The sequence below is a fragment of the Peromyscus leucopus genome, chromosome 7 (genome assembly GCF_004664715.2).
Source record: "Peromyscus leucopus breed LL Stock chromosome 7, UCI_PerLeu_2.1, whole genome shotgun sequence".
NCBI classification, from domain to species: domain Eukaryota; kingdom Metazoa; phylum Chordata; class Mammalia; order Rodentia; family Cricetidae; genus Peromyscus; species Peromyscus leucopus.
Window position 1 is genome coordinate 17,581,857 of NC_051069.1, and position 21,166 is coordinate 17,603,022.

General features: G+C 40.9%; 1 protein-coding gene across 1 annotated transcript in view; it reads left to right on the forward strand.

Moving 5' to 3' along the window:
• The window catches only part of Etfa (electron transfer flavoprotein subunit alpha), a 61,887-nt gene extending 42,435 nt beyond the window's left edge, over nt 1–19,452 (forward strand). The window contains exons 10-12 of the mRNA XM_028865016.2: nt 9,428–9,493; nt 12,720–12,800; nt 19,185–19,452. Of these exons, the coding sequence (XP_028720849.1) occupies nt 9,428–9,493; nt 12,720–12,800; nt 19,185–19,223 (186 nt within the window). The 3' untranslated portion in view covers nt 19,224–19,452. The remainder of the gene's footprint in view (nt 1–9,427; nt 9,494–12,719; nt 12,801–19,184) is intronic.
• Nucleotides 19,453–21,166: the final 1,714 nt, after the last annotated feature.

Here is a 21,166-nt window from a genome sequence, read left to right on the forward strand (position 1 = left end):
AAAATATTACATATTTTGACTTGGATCCATTTAGATATTTGCTGATAATAATTTTGGTGGTCAAAATAAACTTTATATGTGACTTCCTAAGTTGAAAAGCTTTATAATAGACTTGATTTTGTATCTTAGTATTCTATCTAAGTTTTCTGTTCCTTATATTCAAACATTTCAATATGAATTAACCACGTGAGTAGATTTGGCCAAATGTACAAGGTCATACTTGACTTTCTGTCATTTTAGGTATACTAAAAGTATATTCTTCAAATTGGAAAAAAATGTGAATTAGTATAGAAACAAACTAGGTTAAGGAAAACCGTTTCATTGCAAAGTAATTAAATCATATTTTAATGTGAAAACATTTCCTTAAGGAAAACTTGACTTAGGTCCTATACATACTGTATAATTGAAACCTGTAACTAAAAATACTAAAAAGGTCAAGGGCAAAATTTATTTCTTTTTTTGTTTGTATTTAGTTTTTCAAAGTATATATTATAATACATTTCATATCCAAGTTTAAAGTAAAAATAAAAATAAATAAAACTCCTAAAGCCTTGAGCCTGGCATGGTGTTATCACCCCAGCAGCTTGGAAGGTGGTGGCATAGATGTCGTGAGTTCATGACCAGCTTTCAGCATTTTGTAAGTAGGCTGCCTGTGAAGATGATACCAGTTCCCTGGGCCTCTTGGAAAAGAAAGTAGGCTATAAAAGCCTATGGGGAATTTCTATCTATGGATGGACTTAGGGGTTTGGAGAACCTGTGACTGAGAAGCCACAGCTACATATTCCCTAATAAGCACCAGGTCCATCTACTAAGTAACAAAGTACCCACTCATTGGCTTTGCTTCCAGACATTTCCCTTTAATGGCTGTCTGGGACCAGGTACTGATTTCATTGATAGTTAACCAAAAATTATCAGCTAGTTTTCAATACAGGTTTCATAAATTAAATAAGCATCATTAACAATAAAGATAGCAGTAACTTCAGTCTTGCCACTTCTTCGGGTTAGTCCCATCTGACCTCATAAGTTCCAGGGATTTTCTCTATGGTTGGTGTATTATTTGCTATAGTTTCAGATGACTGGTGACTTCAGTTGAAGCATGTTATGGTACTGTAACCAGTTTTAGTCAAGCATGGTATCATAGAAAAAGTGCCTACCTTTTGAGAGAGTAGAGAGGGGTTGGTGGGCGTGGATGAGTGAGGAGAGCATAGCTAAAGGTTATGAAGTTTCCATTGTCAAAGACAATGAGTGCTGGAGATCTGATACCCAGAATGATAATGGTGACTGTAGTTAATACAAGGTTAGATACTTAAAATTTGTTGAGAGTACATTACAAAGTATCTTTTTCAGTGCTAGGAATCAAACCCAGAGTGTTGCCCATGTAGGCAAGTGTCTACGACTGAGTTATACCTCTGGCCCTAAGAGAGTTAATCATAAGTATTCAGTATCTGAAAAAAAAGGAGGAGGAAAGGGTGATGATATGAGGCAGTAAGTATGCTAACCAGCTGATTGTGGTAAACATTGTATAGTCACACGTATGCCAAGATGTTACACTGCATACTTTCCACATAAATGACTTCAAAAATACCTCAATAAAGCTAGGAATAAAAAGCCTGCCTTTTACTAGGTGTGTATGGCTTCAGATAGCTCAGTAAACCTGCCCTAGTCTCTGCTTTCTCTTTATACAATGAGAAAGTTCCTTCCTTGTAAAGTTATTGTAGGTCAGTGAAATAATACAAACAACAGTGTGGTGCTGGCATGTCACCAGCACACAACTGTGTGATTGGCATGCAGTCTTGACTCCTGGTCAGCCTTGAGGCAGGCTCAGTACAGGGAGTTAACCTGATGGGAAATTATGGATGAGACAGAATTTCAGCTCTAAAGAGAGACTGAGTCCAACTTCTATTCATGTAAAATGTAGTTTAGCCACAATCCTGCTGACCGTTTTGTCATATAGGCAGAGGGCTGCTTGAGAAAAGAGCCATAGTTAGTTAGTTGTCTTTGCATTTTGGAGCCTCTTCCAAGAAGAAGTCTTAAATACAACTTGGCAAACAGAAAATAGTTTGGCTTTTTAAAATGAACAGCAGTATGAAATATAGCAATGTTAATGCATAGGATGCTTGCAGTAATTAGAAAATATGGTTCAATCTATTCCTCAAAGGCATTTGCTATTGCTGAGACAATTCATTTCTATTCTCACCTGACATGTGTCTTTATTCTGTTGAGCTGTAACAGTTGCTGCGTAGGTTCTGCCTGTAGCTGTTGAGTAAAGAGGGTTGAAGTTGTTCGCCCTTCTGCAGAGCTTTTGTCTCAGGCAGTGTGAGGATTTTGTACTTGAGTGCATAGCACTGACTCTCTGAATTTACTTAATAAGAACTGTTTATATGATGTGTTTTAATTTTTTTCCTTTGGCACAATGTAATTTTTCATGTTCTTTCCTCCACTTTATCTAGAGAGAGAGAGATTGTTGGTAGAAAAGAAATTTAAAACCTGATTAAATTTTAGGGTAGAAACAATACCAAATTAGTTTTTTGCTCTGAATGCTCCAGATATAACCACTCTGCTCATATCCATATTTTATATAAACAAAAAAGTAAATGTTTAAATCTCTCTATTCTCCGTTGTTTAAAGTAAGGCAGATCTGAAGTTGCTCGCTCCAGGCAGAACTTTGTCCCAGATCCAGAAAAAAAAAAAAAAAAAAAAAAATTCATGAGTTCATGTTTTATAAACTAATTTAGTTTCAGCTTTATATATATTTTTTATGCATAGTGTTAAGGATTTGCATCACAGTTCATCCCAACTTCCTTGCAACACTGTTTAGGAACTTAGACAAACAGTCTAACTTAACTGACTGATACATTTGTACCCATCCCTCTAGCCAAGTCCCACACATTGTGATATACTGTTCCCTTTTTGGTGTTCCAGTTCAGATATTTTTAAATTTCCATGTTAACTTTTTTGATGCTTTAGGTCCTTATTTTGAGGGCATCGGGCTTCGAGGATAGATTCTTCAGGTGCCTCTAGAATATATATGTGTGTGTATGTATGTATGTATGTATGTATATGTATGTGTGTGTGTGTGTGTGTGTGTGTGTGTGTGTGTGTGTGTGTTATTTACTAGTTGGAGAATTGCTTTTTAGAGTGTAAACTTCCCATAGGAAGCCAGTAGAATTTCCCCCACTTTTGGTTTACCCACAGTGGTCCCTGCTATCAGAATTCTGGTGCATTTCTGTTGGTTGGTTGACACTCACTGGTGCCTCTTGTTGGCTCCCACTGTGCTGCTGTCCTGTATGGCTAGCCTTTCTTTTTAGAACCAGTAACAGCCATTAGTTCTGTCTCTCGACCACACCCCACAGTGTCCTAGAGCTTATGAAAAGCTCCTCTTTAATTTATTCTGTGATTATTTTGGATTTGTAAGCCATGTGTGGGTTTGGCCACTGGAAATGTGGTTAGTCTAAATTGAGATTATATTATTAAAATTAGTCTCAGCTGTTTCCTTTTACCATAACATGACTGACTAAAAATTTTAAACATGTGGCTTACGAGATATCTATATTGAATATCTCTGTTTTAGGCTTAATAGCGTTAGGCTACAATCAGTGTTGTCAGGAGGAGACAGCTTTCCTTCCCTTTAGCCCCTGCACTCAGCCTCCCTGGAGAAGCAGTGCTCAGATTACATCCCTTAGAATTCCAGCTCGCCATCTGAATCACTGATGTGAGTGCTACTGACTTCCTGACAAAGCCAGACCATTGCAGAGGACAGTGACCACATTGAATTCATTGGAGTCATTAGAGTTCTGTGGAAGTACTAAGGTCTCCTTCAGTCACCCTTACGTATATCGAGTTAGAACCATAGAAATGTGAGTGTTGCTTGAAGGACTAAGAAAGTAGGGACAGAGACGCAAAAGGGTAAAAACGCTGCCCTCCATCTGCTTCCTGCTCCTAAAGGCCTTTGTACTTCTCAGTGGTGGATCAAGAAGTGAAGGTTTACATAGGAGACCAGAGCTGTCACATTCTTTTCTGCCCTTTTCCTTTATTATGAGTTTGCCTAAGCTGTGGTGTTAGACGGTAAGCTTCTGGAGGACAAGGGCAGTGTGTCTGCTTTATATGACCTGTAAGGGCTAACAACATCTACAGTAGAAAAATCAGCTAACGGGGAGATGGTTCAGTGGGTACAGTGCTTGCTATGCAAGCATGAGGACCTGAGTTCAAGCCCCAGCACCCATGTGAAGGCCCCAGTGCCAGGTATGGGATACTCCCCTTCAAGTTGTTGGTCAGGGTTCCCCTGATACATCCAAGCAATTCAAGCTATTACCACTGTTCTTGATTCCCCGCCAGAATGTGATGGTACAACCCTGATGTGGAAGACAGCACATACTTGGGTCACAGGACATGGAGAAATCAAGGTAGAAGCTGATGTAGAAGCTTCCTCCCTCCTGGCTAGTTTTTATAGTGTTAGAGGTGCTATACAGGCTGACGGGAGAAAAACCATCAACTCTTATCTAGTGAGCTACCTGTGAGCTATAATAATGACTGGCCTGGCAAGATACACACATTGGTATACAGTAGTGTCATGAATGTTAGGGGGTGAGGAAGGGGTAATTAGCCACTTTAAGGCCTGCTCCACAAGACGCAGCTCATGCCCTGATACTGTAAACTGGGTCAAGAACCCATGACTAGGGAGGTCATGGGTCATGGAGGAAAACCTACTACTGTTATTACTGAGTGGATGTCATATCAAATTATTTCTAAGTACTTAACCTTCATACTGATAGAATAGTGCATCTCTCAACCCTCATCAGAAAAACTTTTTACAGTGGATGGTGGTTAAAGCAGAGACTCATAACAGCTCAAAATGCAGAGAATAAATGACTAGATTGCTCACTCCTAAATGAGATGTATCTATGTCATACTTTCTGTCTCCAAGGCTCAGGGAACGTCACAGAAGAAGAGCCAGAAAGGTTGTTAGAGGCAGAGATTGGGGAAGACTGCTACAAAACAGTGTTTTCTGGATGTGACAGGACAGTTGCACTCATGAATTCACAGTGGTTGTGGGTTCTTGTACAAAATCTGGACAAGCTCAAGCCACTCAAAATTCCAGCATGGACGGGGGAGGGGTTCATCAAGTCCCACCCCTACCTGAGGAGCTACTGGCAATTGATGACTGTTGGGGGAGAGAGAATTAGAATTCTTCAGGCTCCTGTAGATGGTCCTGCAGGCAGCACTAATTGGACTCTGTGTTTTTAAAAAAGAGAACATGTGGTTGGGAGGGTATAGGGGGAGTAGAGTGGATGTGATTAAAATACATTATATGATTCTATTGGATTCCCAGGGGATGAATTAAAATATATTTATAACAGAAAATAAGCCGTGTGAAACATTGCATACCTGTAATGCCAGTGCTGAGGAGGTGGAGATAGGATGATCCCTGGGGCTTGCTGGCCAGCCAGCCCAGCCAAGTTCAATGAGAGACCCTGTCTCAAAAAATAAAGGGAAGAAGGATTGAAGAAGATACCCAGTGTTAGCCTCTAGGCTGTGCAGCACACACATGCACACATAAAGTAGAGAAACGTCAGCTAACCATTGCCACTGAACTCTCTCCTATTCTGCTACATTTATACATTTTATTATTTGCATCACAGGGCATTATGGCTGTCCCTTTGAATTATAAAGTACTCTTTTCTCAAGTTCCTGAGCTGCCATCTGTTGGAAAGCTATTGTAATAAAAATGTAGATTAATAGTGACTGACATAAATGGTGCCTTTCTCCAGAGTTGATCAGTGTACCCTGTACACAGTAGTCCTGAGGCCCCCTAGGCTACTCCACCCAGTTCGCCAGTGAGATTGGAGAAGTAAGGTTTGACAGATTTCAGACTGTGAGAGATCATTGTGTATTGGAAAACCAGGTACTGTGCTAAAGACCGAAACCTCAACAATAATCCTAAGAAGTAGGAATTGTTATGATCCTAGTTTTGAGACGAGCAAATGGCAGGGGCATAGAGAGGTTAATAATGGATTCGGATCTGAACAGTCTCCAGAGCCTGGGTTATTGACCCCAGCAGTGCCCTAGCACATCTGTGAGCAGCATCCGAGACTTGGTGTTTGACTCACAGTCCTTTGTAAGTTCTCAGCCCCTGAGTTCCTTGGATGGGTCTACAGGTCTAGGGTTTTGTTTTGGTTTTTGTTTAGCAAACAAAGTAAAAGAATTAGTGCTTTCTTTGGGTCAGGTTTATTGCTGCCATCTCTCTCTCACATCACTTTGGCCCTTCTCTCCTGTGGCTTTACTTCTTCCCTGCAGAGTAACCAACCCATACTGCTACCCGCTGTGTGGTGGATCTGGTTTTGTGTTCATGTTCTTGTTCCCTCCCTCCCTCCCTCCCTCCTTTCCTCCCTCCCTTCCTCCCTCCCTCCTCTTTCCTCTCTCCTTCATTTCCCCCTTCCCTTCTCCTTCTCCCTATTCCTTTTCTCTTCCTACATTTATTAAAGCCCCTAGGATTAGCTTCAAGATGCCACCTCCCTCTTCCAGTGTCTGAGTCTGTCTCTAATCCCACCTCTTTTTGAACCCTTAATTGCTGTTCTTCCCTTCAACATCTCTCATTTTCTCTCCCAGTTATTTCACTGATTTAGAAGGAAAGTGCCTCAGGGCAGGGATTGCCTTGTGCTGTGAAGTAGTTATCTGAAGTGCTCTATAAATTAGCATCTGTAGAGTTTTGTACATACTAATTATTATCATTGAAATACAGAAAAATGCTTTCTGAAGCCAGAGGAAGCATCCTAGGATATTAGTCTAATTGCCTGAACATGTTTTTTAAAAGGAAGAAGAAAGCTTCTCTTCCTGCCTGAAAGCCATGGGCCTCAGCACAGCAGCCCAAATCCCCAACTCTCTCTCTCTCTTAAGGTCTTATTTCAGTACTTTTAGACAACAAAGTGAAGTCTATTGGTCAGGTGGATCCCTTGGACTGTTGATGTTGGTCTTAGATAACCTGAAGCACCTGTTTTGGATTGGCTTTAGATTGACAACATTCTGTTGTCTCCTTGGTACATTTATGATAAAAAGCAATGGAATTCATTTGAAGGATGCAGAAGTTCAAAGTAGACTTATTTATATTATGCTCGTATTTATTGCCAGAGTGAACTAACATTTTTATTAGCGTTTCATGCTACAGATGGAGCTTTTAAGATGTGTTGAATTTTAATGCAGACATGTATGTCAGAAAAACTCACTTATAGTACTATTGATCTTATCCAATGCTTGCTTTGAGAATCTGCATAGAAGAGTGATCAGGAAGAGTGACTAGTGAGACATTTTCTGTCTGAATAATTTTAACATCATTACATCAGCTGGGTGTGTTACCACACTGTAATTCAGCTGTGCAAGTACTGGTGCATTCAGGACCGAACATGTATTAGCTAGTCACCTTTACTCTCTGTGGTAGACCTCTCATCCCAACACACAATCTTTAAGGCACATATCTCTTACTATCTGCAGGCTAGAGAAAAGGAGGCACAGCTCCCATAGCACTTTGACACTACAGTTTTGTTCACAACTGATAGTAATGGTCTCTTTATAAAAATAACTTGGGTTGCCAGGCAGTGGTGGCGCATGGCTTTAATCCCAGCACTCGGGAGGCAGAGCCAGGCAGATCTCTGTGAGTTCGAGGCCAGCCTGGGCTACAGAGTGAGTTCCAGGAAAGGCGCAAGCTACACAGAGAAACCCTGTCTCGAAAAAATCAAAATAAATAAATAAATAAATAACTTGGGGCAACTTGGTACAACTGGTTCAGAAAACAAGCTCAGCTCCTTTTAACTTGATTAACTCACTATGGAGACAAGACTGCTTTCAGGTTACATAGAGGCACCATGCTATTCTGAAAGCAGTTGGACACTTTATGCTCTTAAAGAGAAGGCTCATGGTTATGCTACCAATGTACTAGAGGGGCTGCATCACAGTTGAAGGATCTCTCTGCTTATGGTATTCAGTTCTGGCTATTCTTGAGAGTACTCTGGAGGCTGCTGAAAGAGCACCAGTAGACTAAGACCCACAGGAGGGAAAATGACCTGTGCATGTCCATGTACGCCTAGGTTTTATGAACTATCATAACACTGGAGGGCTCATAAATGTCTGATATAGTGAGCAGTTAAATGAGATCGTAAGCAATAGAATAAACAAGGTGAGACCACCTGATGCTGCCAGTGGCTCTGAAGTGCCTGCCTTGTAACAAAAGTAAGCATGGCAGAGCCACCTCCAGTGCTTCCTGCATGTTACTCACCCAAAAGTCGTAATGTTCTAGTTACATGGTCAGTGCCCCTGCCATCCAAGCCAGGGCATGCCAGTCTATGGGTGGGAAAAGGTTCTCAGTTGAAGTTGTAATTATACTGAGTAGACAAAATGGAGCAGCTAAGCTCTTGTAATTAGGTGATTGTTAAATCACTCTTCCATGATGGTAGTTTTAATTTTCAAACATTGGTACTTTAAAATTTTTAGATAAGGAGATAGAACAGTAGTTGGCTATGCTTTCCTTCTAATTATTGGGGGCAGATTGTGTGGAAGATATGCAGATGCCATCACCCAGAAATGCCCATGTGGGAGCCTCACCTAATGCTTTCAGGAAATTTGTTACTTTTTATTATTCAACAAGGTGTGTGTGTGTGTATGTGTGTGTGTGTGTGTGTGTGTGAACACCCATCCATTCGTCCATTGGTCTATGAACATACACATACTTGACACTAATTTGTATTCCTGACCTTTATAAATAGGAAATTTAGGAGATCCTAATTACCATTTTCATAAATATCCTTTTGTGAGAAGGCAAACAAGAAAAAAATCTATTTTAATATGTTTGAATGTGTGTTTATATGTTAATATTACAATGTGTGCTTGTAGATACAACATATGTTAGTTGCACAATGATACCCACGTGAGTGCCATAGGTGCCAGAATGAAACTGGGATGGCTGCTGTGAGATGCTGAGCAGTGTTTAGTGCATTGTAACTGTTCAGTGTGTGTATATGTATTTTTATACCATCACCACTATAGGAACTCACTGGAAAAAGAGAGCTGTGGTACAGAAATTGGAGAAGAAAAGCATGACTTAAGTGGTGCATGTTGGGAAATTCATTTTACTATCTTTTGCCTAAGACTTATATTGCTAATGGTATACAGTTTGTATTATAGGGCTGGAGATGTAGCACATAGTTGGCAGAGTGCTAGCCTAGCATGCACAAAGCCCTACGTTCAGTTACAGCTCTCTATAAACTAGATGTGATGGTGGATGCCTGTAATATCAGCACTTGGGAAGTAGAGGCAAGAGGATTAGAATTTTAGAGTCATCCACAGCTAGGTAGTAAGTTTGAGACAGCCTGGGATACCCGAGACTCTGCCTCAAAAGTGTTATATAAATGCTTATTAATAATGTGGTCTCTTGTTTCAGGAACTTTATATTGCCGTTGGAATATCTGGAGCCATCCAACATTTAGCTGGGATGAAGGACAGCAAGGTAATTATGTGCAGTAATTGGAGAGCTAAGAGGAAAAGCTTTCACATTTCTTTATACATGCAGCTAGAGTGTGTACTTGAACACTTCACATTAACATAGATCTGGGAACTGAGAGATTGAAGCTGCTATGCCCTGCCTGAGGTGTACTGTTAGTGGGGAGGGGCAGCTTATCCCAAGGCACAGCTGAACTTTAAGCCAAGCTTACTGTGTGCTGGGCCCTGTCTGCCCGTGCTTCAGTTTCTCTGTCTCCCAAATGTAGGTGTTAGATAATCACCAGTATCCATTTCAGCGATGACAATCTGGGTGGAAGATGTGAGGCTTAAGCAACTTAATAAGGTTCTGGTCCCTGATTCTCTTGTCATCTTTACTTGGTGACCTATTAGAACTACCTTCTTCTGGGTTGTTAGCAATGTGTGACTGACATGTGTTGGGTTAGAGTATTGGGCAATCTTAATACCTTTGAAATTGTTGAAGGTGCACTGTGTAGTCAAAATACTTGATTTTAACTTACTACTTGGACTACATTTGCAAGGCCTCTGTAATAACTCTGAACATATATTTCAGAGTATGACATATTAACTCATGCATAATAATGTACAGTTTGAATTATGAACTTATCTTTCAGGAAGGCAGAGATGCATCTGAAACCCTGCATTTATCCATTCAGATGGAAGCTGGATATAAAAGATAATAAAACTTTTAACAGGCTTAAGTTCTAACTTGAAGAAATACATGCACTATGTCTTTGTAGCTTCTAAATGAATTGGTTCAGACCCAGTCAGATTTCACAGTTGGATGGCAGGTTTCTTTACAAAGCAGTGCCAGTGGGGAAAATGTGACTTATGCATTAACACACACACACACACACACACACACACACACACACACACACACACACACACAACCGTTCCAGTATCAGAAGCTTAAAATACATTTTTAGCTAGACCAATTCAGATGTGTTTAAAATACTGTTTCTTTAAAATAAAAGATTATGTGTGCCAAGAAGATCCTGGTGAAAATTCCTTTCACCTGGCAATAGGACTAGTTGCTGAGGGAAACAAAACAGACTTGATAGTACATGTCTAAGCAAGCCAGGAACAGCTGGAATATGGAGACCACAGTTGGGGAATAATCTGTGAGAATAAACTCAAGTGGTGACATCTCTTCACCCAGTCAGCAGATACGTAATTAAGTGACTAAGTGAATAAAAAGTAACTCAGCAGATGTGGTGACGCACACCTTCATTCCCACCACCATGGAGGCTAAGGCAGGAAAAATATCAGTTCAAGGCTAGCCTGGTTTATAGACCTTGGCTCCAAAAAAAAGGGTAACAGAATAAAAAGTATTAACTACTATTATCTCTGTCTTTTATGGGGAGCCAATGATTTCTAGTGGTAATTTTTATTAAATTCTAAAATGAGCCAGGCAGTGGTGACGCAAGCCTTTAATCCCAGCACTCGGGAGGCAGAGGCAGGCGGATCTCTGTGAGTTTGAGGCCAGCCTGGGCTACAGAGTGAGTTCCAGGACAGGCTCCAAAGCTACACAGAGAAACCCTGTCTTGAAAAACAAAACAAAACAAAACAATTCTAAAATGAGGTGTTAGAATGGCTTAAATCTGATAATTACATTGACTATGAACTGCAGTTTTTTTAAATTAGCATCATAGTGTAGTTGGATATGAGATTGGATTATTTTTTTTTTTTTTTTGGTTTTTTTGAGACAGGGTTTCTCTGCGTAGTTTTGCGCCTTTCCTGGAGCTCACTTGGTAGCCCAGGCTGGCCTCGAACTCACAGCGATCCGCCTGGCTCTGCCTCCCGAGTGCTGGGATTAAAGGCGTGCGCCACCACCGCCCGGCGAGATTGGATTATTATAGCAAATTAGTCAGTATACTGAACTATATACATAGTGATATGATTGAATACAATGTGTGCATTTAAAACAGGAGGAGGAAAAGCTTGAATTTACAAGGAGCTATTGAGAGCAAGCAAGACTTTATCATAGCAGTTTTGCAGTTGATAATTTAAGAATATTATTTTAGTAATCCAGAAAAGTATATCCATTCACTCTCTTTTTAATATCATTGTGGTTCCTAGCCCATAGTTATGTGCTCATGCTTTTAAAATAACTTTTATGTAGTGGAATGAAAAAGCTTTCAGATGATTAAACTGTCAGATGTTTGACTAGGTGGCCTCCAGGAGAATCGTTAACCATCATCAATTAAATAAATCTCTGCTTCTAGCTTGTGAAGCAGGGTACACTTTCCCAGAACAGAAGCATCAGTGAAAACTGGGGCCTGTGAGGCATGTTTGTCCTCACAAGTCTGAATTTGAAACTCACATGTGAAACTCGTGTATTGTCTCTGAGCTGGCCAACATCAAGGCCACACTGAGCTCCAATCTGTTATTCTGACATGTTCTACTGTCCCTTTCAGGAGCCCTGCTAGGGGAATTAGACATGTTCTGAAATCTTTATTCTAAGCCAGACTACATCAAAATAATGCCAGTGGATTTCTCAAGATACAGTGACACGTAGTTAGAAATTTAACTTCACCTCTAGAAATCTGAATTATGATAATCCACCATCCATTAAAATAATACTGCATTTGAGTCCCAGCTCTAACTTTACTTAATTGTAATGGTATTCACAACAACTATGGGAAATACCAAACCATTCTTCCTACTTTGTAAGTAATGCCACAGCCTTTCATATTTAAGAATGCATCTGTAGGAGGTAAGGCTAATCTTTGGTAGTTTTTACAAGAGCCCCAGTAACTTGTTTTATTGTATGTATTTGCTGCATACATAAGGACTTTTAAATTTTTTAAAGTTCTCCTTTAATAGGTTGGCAAGATAGCTTTTATATACTCACAACAGATCCAGGATGAATAACAAATGGAATAGAATATATAGGAAACAAAAGTTTACAAGCATTATGATTTGGGCTATAGATTTGTCACTATTTTATCTAAAAATTAAACTTTTTTTTCTTGTTAAGAAAGAGCTTTAAGAGGATAATAATTTTAAACTCTTTACTCTGAGATGGGCTCAGTAGTGATATTTTAATAGTGGTAAATATTTTACTACAATACTACCCAAAACTTTCTTATATGTGTAGTGTTGGCAGTGAAGCTCCCAATTGTCCTGAGAGATCTATAAAGACTGTTAGTGTATTGTAAGAGGGAAGTTAAAAACAGAACACCCATCACTGTGCTCTTTTCACTTCACAGACAATTGTGGCTATTAACAAAGACCCAGAAGCTCCGATTTTCCAAGTGGCAGATTATGGGATAGTCGCAGATTTGTTTAAGGTAAGCTAGCCTTAAAAGGGATTGCTGTCACCAACATTGCCATCCAGTGGGTTTTGTCAAGGATGAAACGATAGACAAAAATGTGTGTTGTGCATCTGTATACATGCTGTTAATAGATTACATAATTTTGTCCTACTTAAAATGCAGTCTCCCTAACAGCTTTGTGATGTTACTATGCAACACAGCTTTCTTCTTTCGAAGAAATCCAAATTGTAAAATATCCACGCCTCTTGGTGTATCACATACTGAATCAGCATCGTGTAAAGTGACACCATAGGTAGAACCTAGGACCACATTTGGTAGATACACTAAAGAAATGAGCATCAAGCTCTTCATTCAGGGATTGCTGAGGATATGAGGCCTTTTCAGGGAAGAGTTGGCACTCAAGTCCAGTTGAACTGGCTCAACAAGAATATTCTGTTTACTAAATTTGAAAGTGAAGGCCTTTCTCATGTGGCAGGTTTAAGGAAAATGTGTTTTCCTCCCATTTTAAACACTCTTCATTTGTGAGCATTCTTACACTACTACTTCTGTGTGTTTGCCTTCTCCGTGAGAAAGACTGCTTTAACCATAGACACTTACTTAGCAAAGTGTAGTTGATGATCACTTGAAATGTACTTAGCTACATTTAAAGGTACACAGCTCATGCTTGGCTTAGCCTCCTCTTGTCACCCTGGTCTGCCTGTGCAGAATCATTCATGCAGAAGTTGGCACTCTGAGAGTAGTGTTCAGCCCTTGGAGAAATGGGTTTGCCAGAATAGGAATCCCCAACATGGAACTATATTAAGGGAGTGTGCGCCACATTGGGGAGGCTGCAGCCTGAGAATAGAGGCAAGGCAAACGGACTGACTCCAGGCAGTGAGAAATAGACCTGAGACCCTTCAGCTGCTTGATGGCACTCACTATTGGCTCAGACAGCATGGAAAAACTAGGAGGCTGTTCTCTTATTCAGCACAAGTCATCCTTTACTCAAGGGACCCTCTAAAGGGCCTAGGCCTTGTCTTAGGAAAAATATAACCCAATTCAGTGATGCTGAGGTTCTGCGTCAGGAACCTGGAGTTCATGTAGGTTAGCTGCTCCTGTTTGACCTAGGTGTGAAACTGTTAGGGGAGTTGTTTAGCCACTGAGATGTCTTGGTGAGAGAGGGAACTAGTATGAAAAGAAGGGGTGTGTGTGTGTGTGTGTGTGTGTGTGTGTGTGTGTGTGTGTGTGTGTGTGTGTTTTGCTGTGGATTAACGTCAGAGTCTTACAAATGCTAGGCAAGTGTTCTTACACTGAGTTACACTCCTAGCCCTGCAAAAGAGAAATTTTATTATCTCTATACAGCTTCACCCTTCAAAAATTTTGAATTAGGACACAAACAGAAATACTATGATATATTAAGAGCTTTAATTCAAATTCTGTCTTGTCTTCATACTAGTTATACTATCTCAGCCAAATTAATCTTGCTGAATGTCACCTTCACCATAAGTATTGTAAATATTACACTGCCTACCTTAAAGATGGTAATTAATTAAGATTGTGATTACACTGCATCTGCAGCAGTCTGTGGTAAATATTAGCCTGCCTGTTTGTATTTTCTCCTGTTCAGATATATAGTAGGTGTTCAAAGCAATTGGTAAATATTATAAAAGTTATTAGAATGACAGGACATTGAACATCACCTGCTTTTTTTTAATATAAAGGCTTTATTAATATAAAATAATTATACTGTAAAATTTGCCCTTTTTAAATAGATGGCTTAGCACATTCTGTTCTTGTCAAGTACCTAAGTTTGGTTCCCAACTTTCACATCAGCAGCTTACAACCCCTTGTAACTCCAGCTCCAGAGGATCCAACACTTTCTTCTGGCCTCTGTGGGCACCTGCATTCATGTGCACAAACACTCACACAGACTTGCAATTTAAACAATTTTTAGTTTATCTTTAAAATGTATAATTAGAGCCAGTAAGATGGTTCAGCAGGTAAATGCACTTGCTGCCGTACCTGACAACCTGATCTCTGGGACCCCCATGGTGGAATGAGAGAATACACTCCTGCCCCCACAAAGTTGTCCTCTGACTTCTGCGCACATAATCATGAATGTGCATGCATCCACATACTTACATACAAAATAAATGTAGATAAATGTAAAAACAATAATTAATTATTGTTAGGCTAGTCATGCTGCTGTACAGCTAACCTAATGTTAATACAGTTCCATTCCACTGCAAAGAAACCCTGTACCCATAACCACTATGGTACATGCTCCCCAAATCTACTTTTAGTCAACAGGCTTGCTCATCCTGGCCTCTCTCTATAGCTGGAATCATTAATATTGTGATCTTTCTGGCTGCTTTCCCTGAACTTAAGGTTCAGGTTTCAGCCTTGTCCATGCACGTGTTAGTAGTACTTTATTTTTTCTCTTGACAAGCAGCATCCATCACTGAAATATGCCACATTTGTTTGTTCGTTCAGTTGTTTCTGCTTTTTTGTTATTGTGAATAATGACACTATGAGCATCCATGTATAGATTTCTCATCCATATATAGATTTCTATATAGATAATGGTGTTTATTTCTTTGGAGTTCTTTTCTCAGCATGGAATTGCTGTAGAAGTGTGTGTCCATCTGCCTTAAGAGCGGCTGTACCAGTTTACATTCCCAGTAGAAGGATATGGGGCTCTGAGTCCTCTATACACTCTCTAGCACCTGTTACTGTGTTCTCCTGATTATACAGGTCTTTGTAGATGTGGAGTGGCATCTTTCAGTTGTGATTTGTATTTTCCTGGTGACTGATGTTGTTAACTATTTTCTTTGTATTCTTATTAGCCACTTACATATTTTCTCTGTAGAATTGACTCTTGTGTTTTTACATTGTTTTGCCTTTTTGTTCTTGAGTTGTAAATTGTTTGTCTGTCTGGAAGTTAGCTCCCTATCAGGTATGATTCCCACTGTGGTCTCTCATTCTGAATTTGCCTTTTCACTTTCATTATAGTATAACCATTTTAAGTTTTGATTAAGTCTGACTTGTCTATTTTTTTTTAATCTTATGTTGCCTATGCTTCAAGTGTTATACCTAAGAAAACTTTTCCTAATATACCGTAGTAATCATTGGGCTTCAAGTATATGTTCAAATCCCTGCTTTCATTTTCTTTGCATGCACACAGAGCAGAATTGCCCAGTCATATGGTAATTCCATCTTAGCTTTTGGAAGACCTTCTAGACTGCTTTCACAGAGGTCACACATTCCTTTTCACATTCCTGATGGCAGTGTATAAGGTTTTTTCCACAGCCTCATCCACACTTGTTATTTTCTGTTCCTTTAATTAGAGCCATCCTAGGGGTGAAGTAGTATCTCAGTTGTAGTTTTAATGTGTCTTTCACCAGTAACTAATGATGTTAAGAACATTCAAGCACATGAAAAGATGTGTATTGAACATTTCTACCCAAGTCCCTTGCTTCCTTTTTGTTGGTGCGAGAGGCAGAAACCAGGGCTTCATGCATTTTAGGCAAGTGCTCTACCACTGAGCTATATCGGAAGTCTTTGGTTTGGTTAGGCTGTTTAACTTTTTGTTGAGTTCTTTGCATGTTGTCAATATAAAGCCATTATCCGATCTATGGTTTCTAAATACTTCTTCCCATTCAGTAAAGGGTTTTGTTTTGTATTTATTTATTTTTGTTTGTTTGTTTTTTGAAACAGGGTTTCACTTTGTAGCCCTGGCTGGCCTAGAACTTGCTATGTAGAGCTTGAACTCAAGATCTGACTGCCTCTCCCTCCCAAGTGCTGGGATAAAAGGTGGTATCAGCATGCCCCACTTTATTTTGACTTTTTTGATAACTTCTTTAGATGTACAAATGCTTTGATTTTGATGCAACCCAGTCTGTTTATTGCTCCTTTCATTGCTTGTGCTTTTGTTGTATCTGAGAGGCGATGGACAGCCTAAAGTAATACAGGTTGACTCTTAGGTTTTCTTCTAACAACTTTGTGGTTATGGTCATTGATTTGTTTGGAGTACATTTTTGTATATGGTATGCGATAGGGGCCCACCTTCATTCTTTTCCATGTGGATTCCCAGTCGCCCTGCTCCCTCTATTGAAAAGACCATAGTGTTCCCATGGGTGGATTTGTTAGGCCTCCTGTCTGCCCAACACAGCCATTATACTCTGTTACCTCTTGAACCTCCAGTATTTATCTCTATGGCTGTTTGTCTGTCTGTCTGTCTGTCTGTCCCTCCCTTCCTCCCTCCCTTCCCTCCCCCTTCCCCCTCTCTTCCTCTCCCCTCCTCTCTCCCTCCCTCCTCCTCCTCTTCCTCCTCCTCCTCCTCCTCCTCCTCCTTCTTCTTCTTCTTCTTCTTCTTCTTCTTCTTCTTCTCTCTCTCTCTCTCTCTCTCTCTCTCTCTCTCTCTCTCTCTCTCTCTCAACCAGATTCCTTTTCTTCTCTAGGATGATGTTCTGATTTTTCCTAGGCTACACTGGTCTCTTCTTTCTTAAAAACTCCTTAATTTGGAGCAGGTAGTCCTATTTCTCTTATTCTCCTACATCTGGTATAAGATGACCATGTTTAGAGTGTATTTCTGGTAACAGAATTGAACAACAAACTTAATATAAAGTTTGTTGATTTTTAGTATATCCATAGAGCTGTGCAGCCATCTTTTAATCCCAGTACATTTCCATCACACTGAAGAGAAATCCCATACCCAGAGTTGTCTCCCAGCTCTAAGGGGAACACGTTCATCATGGGTTTATGGCAGTAGAGTGCCTTCTTTTTAAATTCAAGTCTCCTTTGATTTGCATTTCCTGAGTAGAGCTGGCTGCTTCTGAAATGTCTAAAGGAGATTAAAAGTAAAAATCTAGGTCTTTCAGTATGCCTGGGCCTTTACATTCAGCATTTCCTCCTAATGGATTATATAGAATCCTTGTAAAGTCTATTGTTGATTTAATGATGACTAGAGAAAGTCCCCTTGACTCTTCTGTGGGGAGTTTGGTTAGGGGACATTCTGTAGGGTGGGCTTTTATATATTCTAAATGTTTGGTCTCCTGGGGAAAGATGTTGTGCTATGGCATATTTTTCATGAAACACGCTGGTCCCACGTGAGGCTCGAGGAGCATGTCATCCCTGTGACTGGCATGAGCTCATGGTGCCTCCACTGAGGAAAGCCAGGGGAAGTGGTGCCAGCACTTAGAGCTGCCCTGAGCGAATGCCTGCTGGCTTCATGGTAAACACAGGCCTTTTAATAGGCTGGAGACAAAGTGACATTCGGAAGAAACAACATGTCGACAATTTCCTTAATAAATTTTGTAGGAACGCATTATTTCCACCTTGTGGAAATGTAGCTCTCTTAAATAATTGAGAGGCTGCATTCATCAGTGCAGCGGTCAGTGGAGATCTCTGAGCTAGGGCAGCTCACAGCCCTTTGAAAGACGGGGTAATTGATATTTTACACAGGTGACCCGGCTGTTGTTCGGAGTGTTTGTGTGGCATCCTAGTCTTACTGTCGGCTCTCCTCTGCTGTCCAAACGTCACATTCTAGTTATAGCCTGACCTGACAGGGCTAAGGGTCAAAGTTAATTGTGTTTTAGGACAGGCGTTAGCCCAGTCATTTGCACTTGCTGTGGTTTATTTGCTGACCCCCCACAGCATATTTTAGTGAAAAGCAATGATACTGAATGTTGAGTTCATTTGAATGTGCCACATAATAGTAACATATGGTGAGAAAGCCAACAAAATGTTGATGAAGTGTGCAATGCAAGAATGAAAGAGTAGCCATGCAGTGGTGGCGCACGCCTTTAATCCCAGCACTCGGGAGGCAGAGGCAGGAGGATCTTCTGTGAGTTAGAGGCCAGCCTGGGCTACAAAGCGAGTTCCAGAACAGCCGGAGCAGTTATGCAGAGAAACCCTGTCTCAAAAAACAAACAAAGCACAACATAAAAAAAGAATGAAAGAGCAAGTGCTAGAGGAGGTTGAGAGTTGTGAGGAGTGACATTGGTGTGCAGGCTTGAAGGAAAGGGAGGTGCACGGTGAAGGTGGGGAGGATGCTGGGGAAGTACGAAGGGAAAGGGGGCTCGCTGCTCTCAGCCCCAGAGAGAAGAGCTGAGCCTCCTACTCAGTCTTCTTAGTAATGTCTAAGTTTGTGGTTGTATCAAAGGCATCTGGGCAGAAGTTGGCTCTAGACCCTGACAGCCTGTGCTCCTGGTGAGCTCTCCCCACAGAGGATTTGCCATCTCACGAGGGGTGGGAGGAAGAGCGAGTGAGCAGGGAATGCGTGTGCCTGAATGGCACTTGTTGCTGAACAGATTGGCCATGATTTTAGCCTCTGTGGCCTCCCCAAGAGCTATGTGGCCTTATCTCAGAGAGGGCTTAAGTTGTTTAATTACGGTTTTGGCTTTTTTGTTTGTTTTGCAGGTGGTTCCTGAAATGACAGAAATACTGAAGAAAAAATAAATCAAAATCATATCTTAAGGAAACTGTCAAAAGTATTCAGCTGGAATCATAGAAATTCATAATCTGAGGGAAAAAAATTATGCTAACAGCAGCTAGAATGCCTTTTGATGAATCAGTTGTTATATTCCTTCTTAATTTTTTGTGGTCCTAAACAGTTATTTTTTGACATTTTCTAATTCTGTAATAAAATATATAATAAAGTTTTGTCATCCTTTAAAATTACTATCAGAAACACGCCTAACTTCTTAAATAAAGAAGAAATTGAAGAAAGGGAATAAAATGCACTTCTAGCCAGGTGTGGTGGCATTCACCTTTAATTGCAGCATCCCAAAGGCAGATGTATCTCTGTGAACTCGAAGCCAGCCTAGTCCACATAGCAAGTTCCAGCCAACCAAGTCTACATAGACCCTGTCTCAAATCATCATCATCATCATCATCATCATCATCTTATTTCTTCACTTGTCTTATTCACGGGTGATCTCTGTTTTAGGCAAGATTGTTAGCATGAAAATTCCCATAGCCTGGTCACCTTAGTTTAATTGTTGAATGGCATATCCCAGAAGATAGGAGCTGGATTGGCAAATTCAGAGCTACAGAAGCTTGACCACAAAGTGTGAATGTTCTAGAAGCACCCTAGTCTTCAGAAAACAGCTAATGTAAAAGTAAACCTGACTTGTGCCTCACCAGGCTGTAAGTGTTTGGTTAACTTAAACTTCAGGTGTCCATTTTAGGGGTTTGTTAATCAGACTTTGTGTCTGCGAAGGAGGGGGAGTGGAGAAGGACGACTCTGAGACATTATAACTTTTTATGCAGATAGTTTGACACTACTGTGAATGTTTAAATTCTGCTCAGAAAATTCTCAGCCCTTTCCTTTACTCTCCTGGTATTTTCCTCTGTGTGGAGAAAAACAACCAGGCCCTACATCATGTGGTCATCACTTGCACTCTCCTGCCCTAGGGTTCTGATGCAGCAAGAGTACAAGTCCAGTTACGCGCAGGTCTGAGACAGGTGGGTGAGGCTATGGCCAGGCCCGCAGGAAGCCATGGGCAGGTATCTGGGGCCAGGTGAGTCATCTGCAGAGTAGAATACGTAAGAACTGCCAACTGAGGCGGTACCCTGCGTTGAGCATGCAGCACCATGGAAGAAATAGGAAGTGAGCAGTGAGGCCCTCTAGACCCCACGTGACCTACTGCCTGATTGAGCCTGTTTTGACTTGCAGTCACTTGCTGCAAAGTGCTTTTGGAAGCTGTGGTGTTTTAGCCTTCTAGCGGGGTGAGAGGACTCCAGTAAAGTGATAGCTCTTCACAGGTCATGAACACATTAGTACCATGGGATCCTAGAATGCCAGAGCTGTGGGGTCACTGGGCTGTGCCCCCTGTTGCCCAGGTTGAAATAGTGGGACGCAGAGGAGAGAAAACCGTAACTTGAGTTGCCTGGGCATTCATGGCTCAGTCATCTCATGAAGTGACTACTGTATCTTTCTACCTTTGGGGTACTTTCTAGGGGCTTCTCCATTTGCCTCTGTTGCGGCAGCAAGAGCAATGGCGGATGGGATGACTGTAGAGGGACCCCCGTGGAGATATGCCGGTCAGAAAGGAGCACCCCGGGTAGTGCCTTACCTCTGAGTTGAACCGATTGCCCTTTCTCCCACTGATTCCTCTTGTCATAGCTGCCCTCTCCCAGCTCCAAGAACCAGAATTGACTGGACACAGCTGGTTGTCATCCTCACCATAGCATTTAGCATAGTCATGTTACTTACCGGGCTGGTAAGTTCTAAGAAAGGTCCATTTTCTTCTCCAGGTGTCTTTGGAATGTACAAACCTAGATGCCTCAGCCAACTGTACACCTAGTGTTCATAGTGTGCATACATGTTCATGTGACTGGCAGCATGGCCAGTCTGTTTACATCTATCCTGCAGATGTGTGGCTAATATGTTGGGCCAT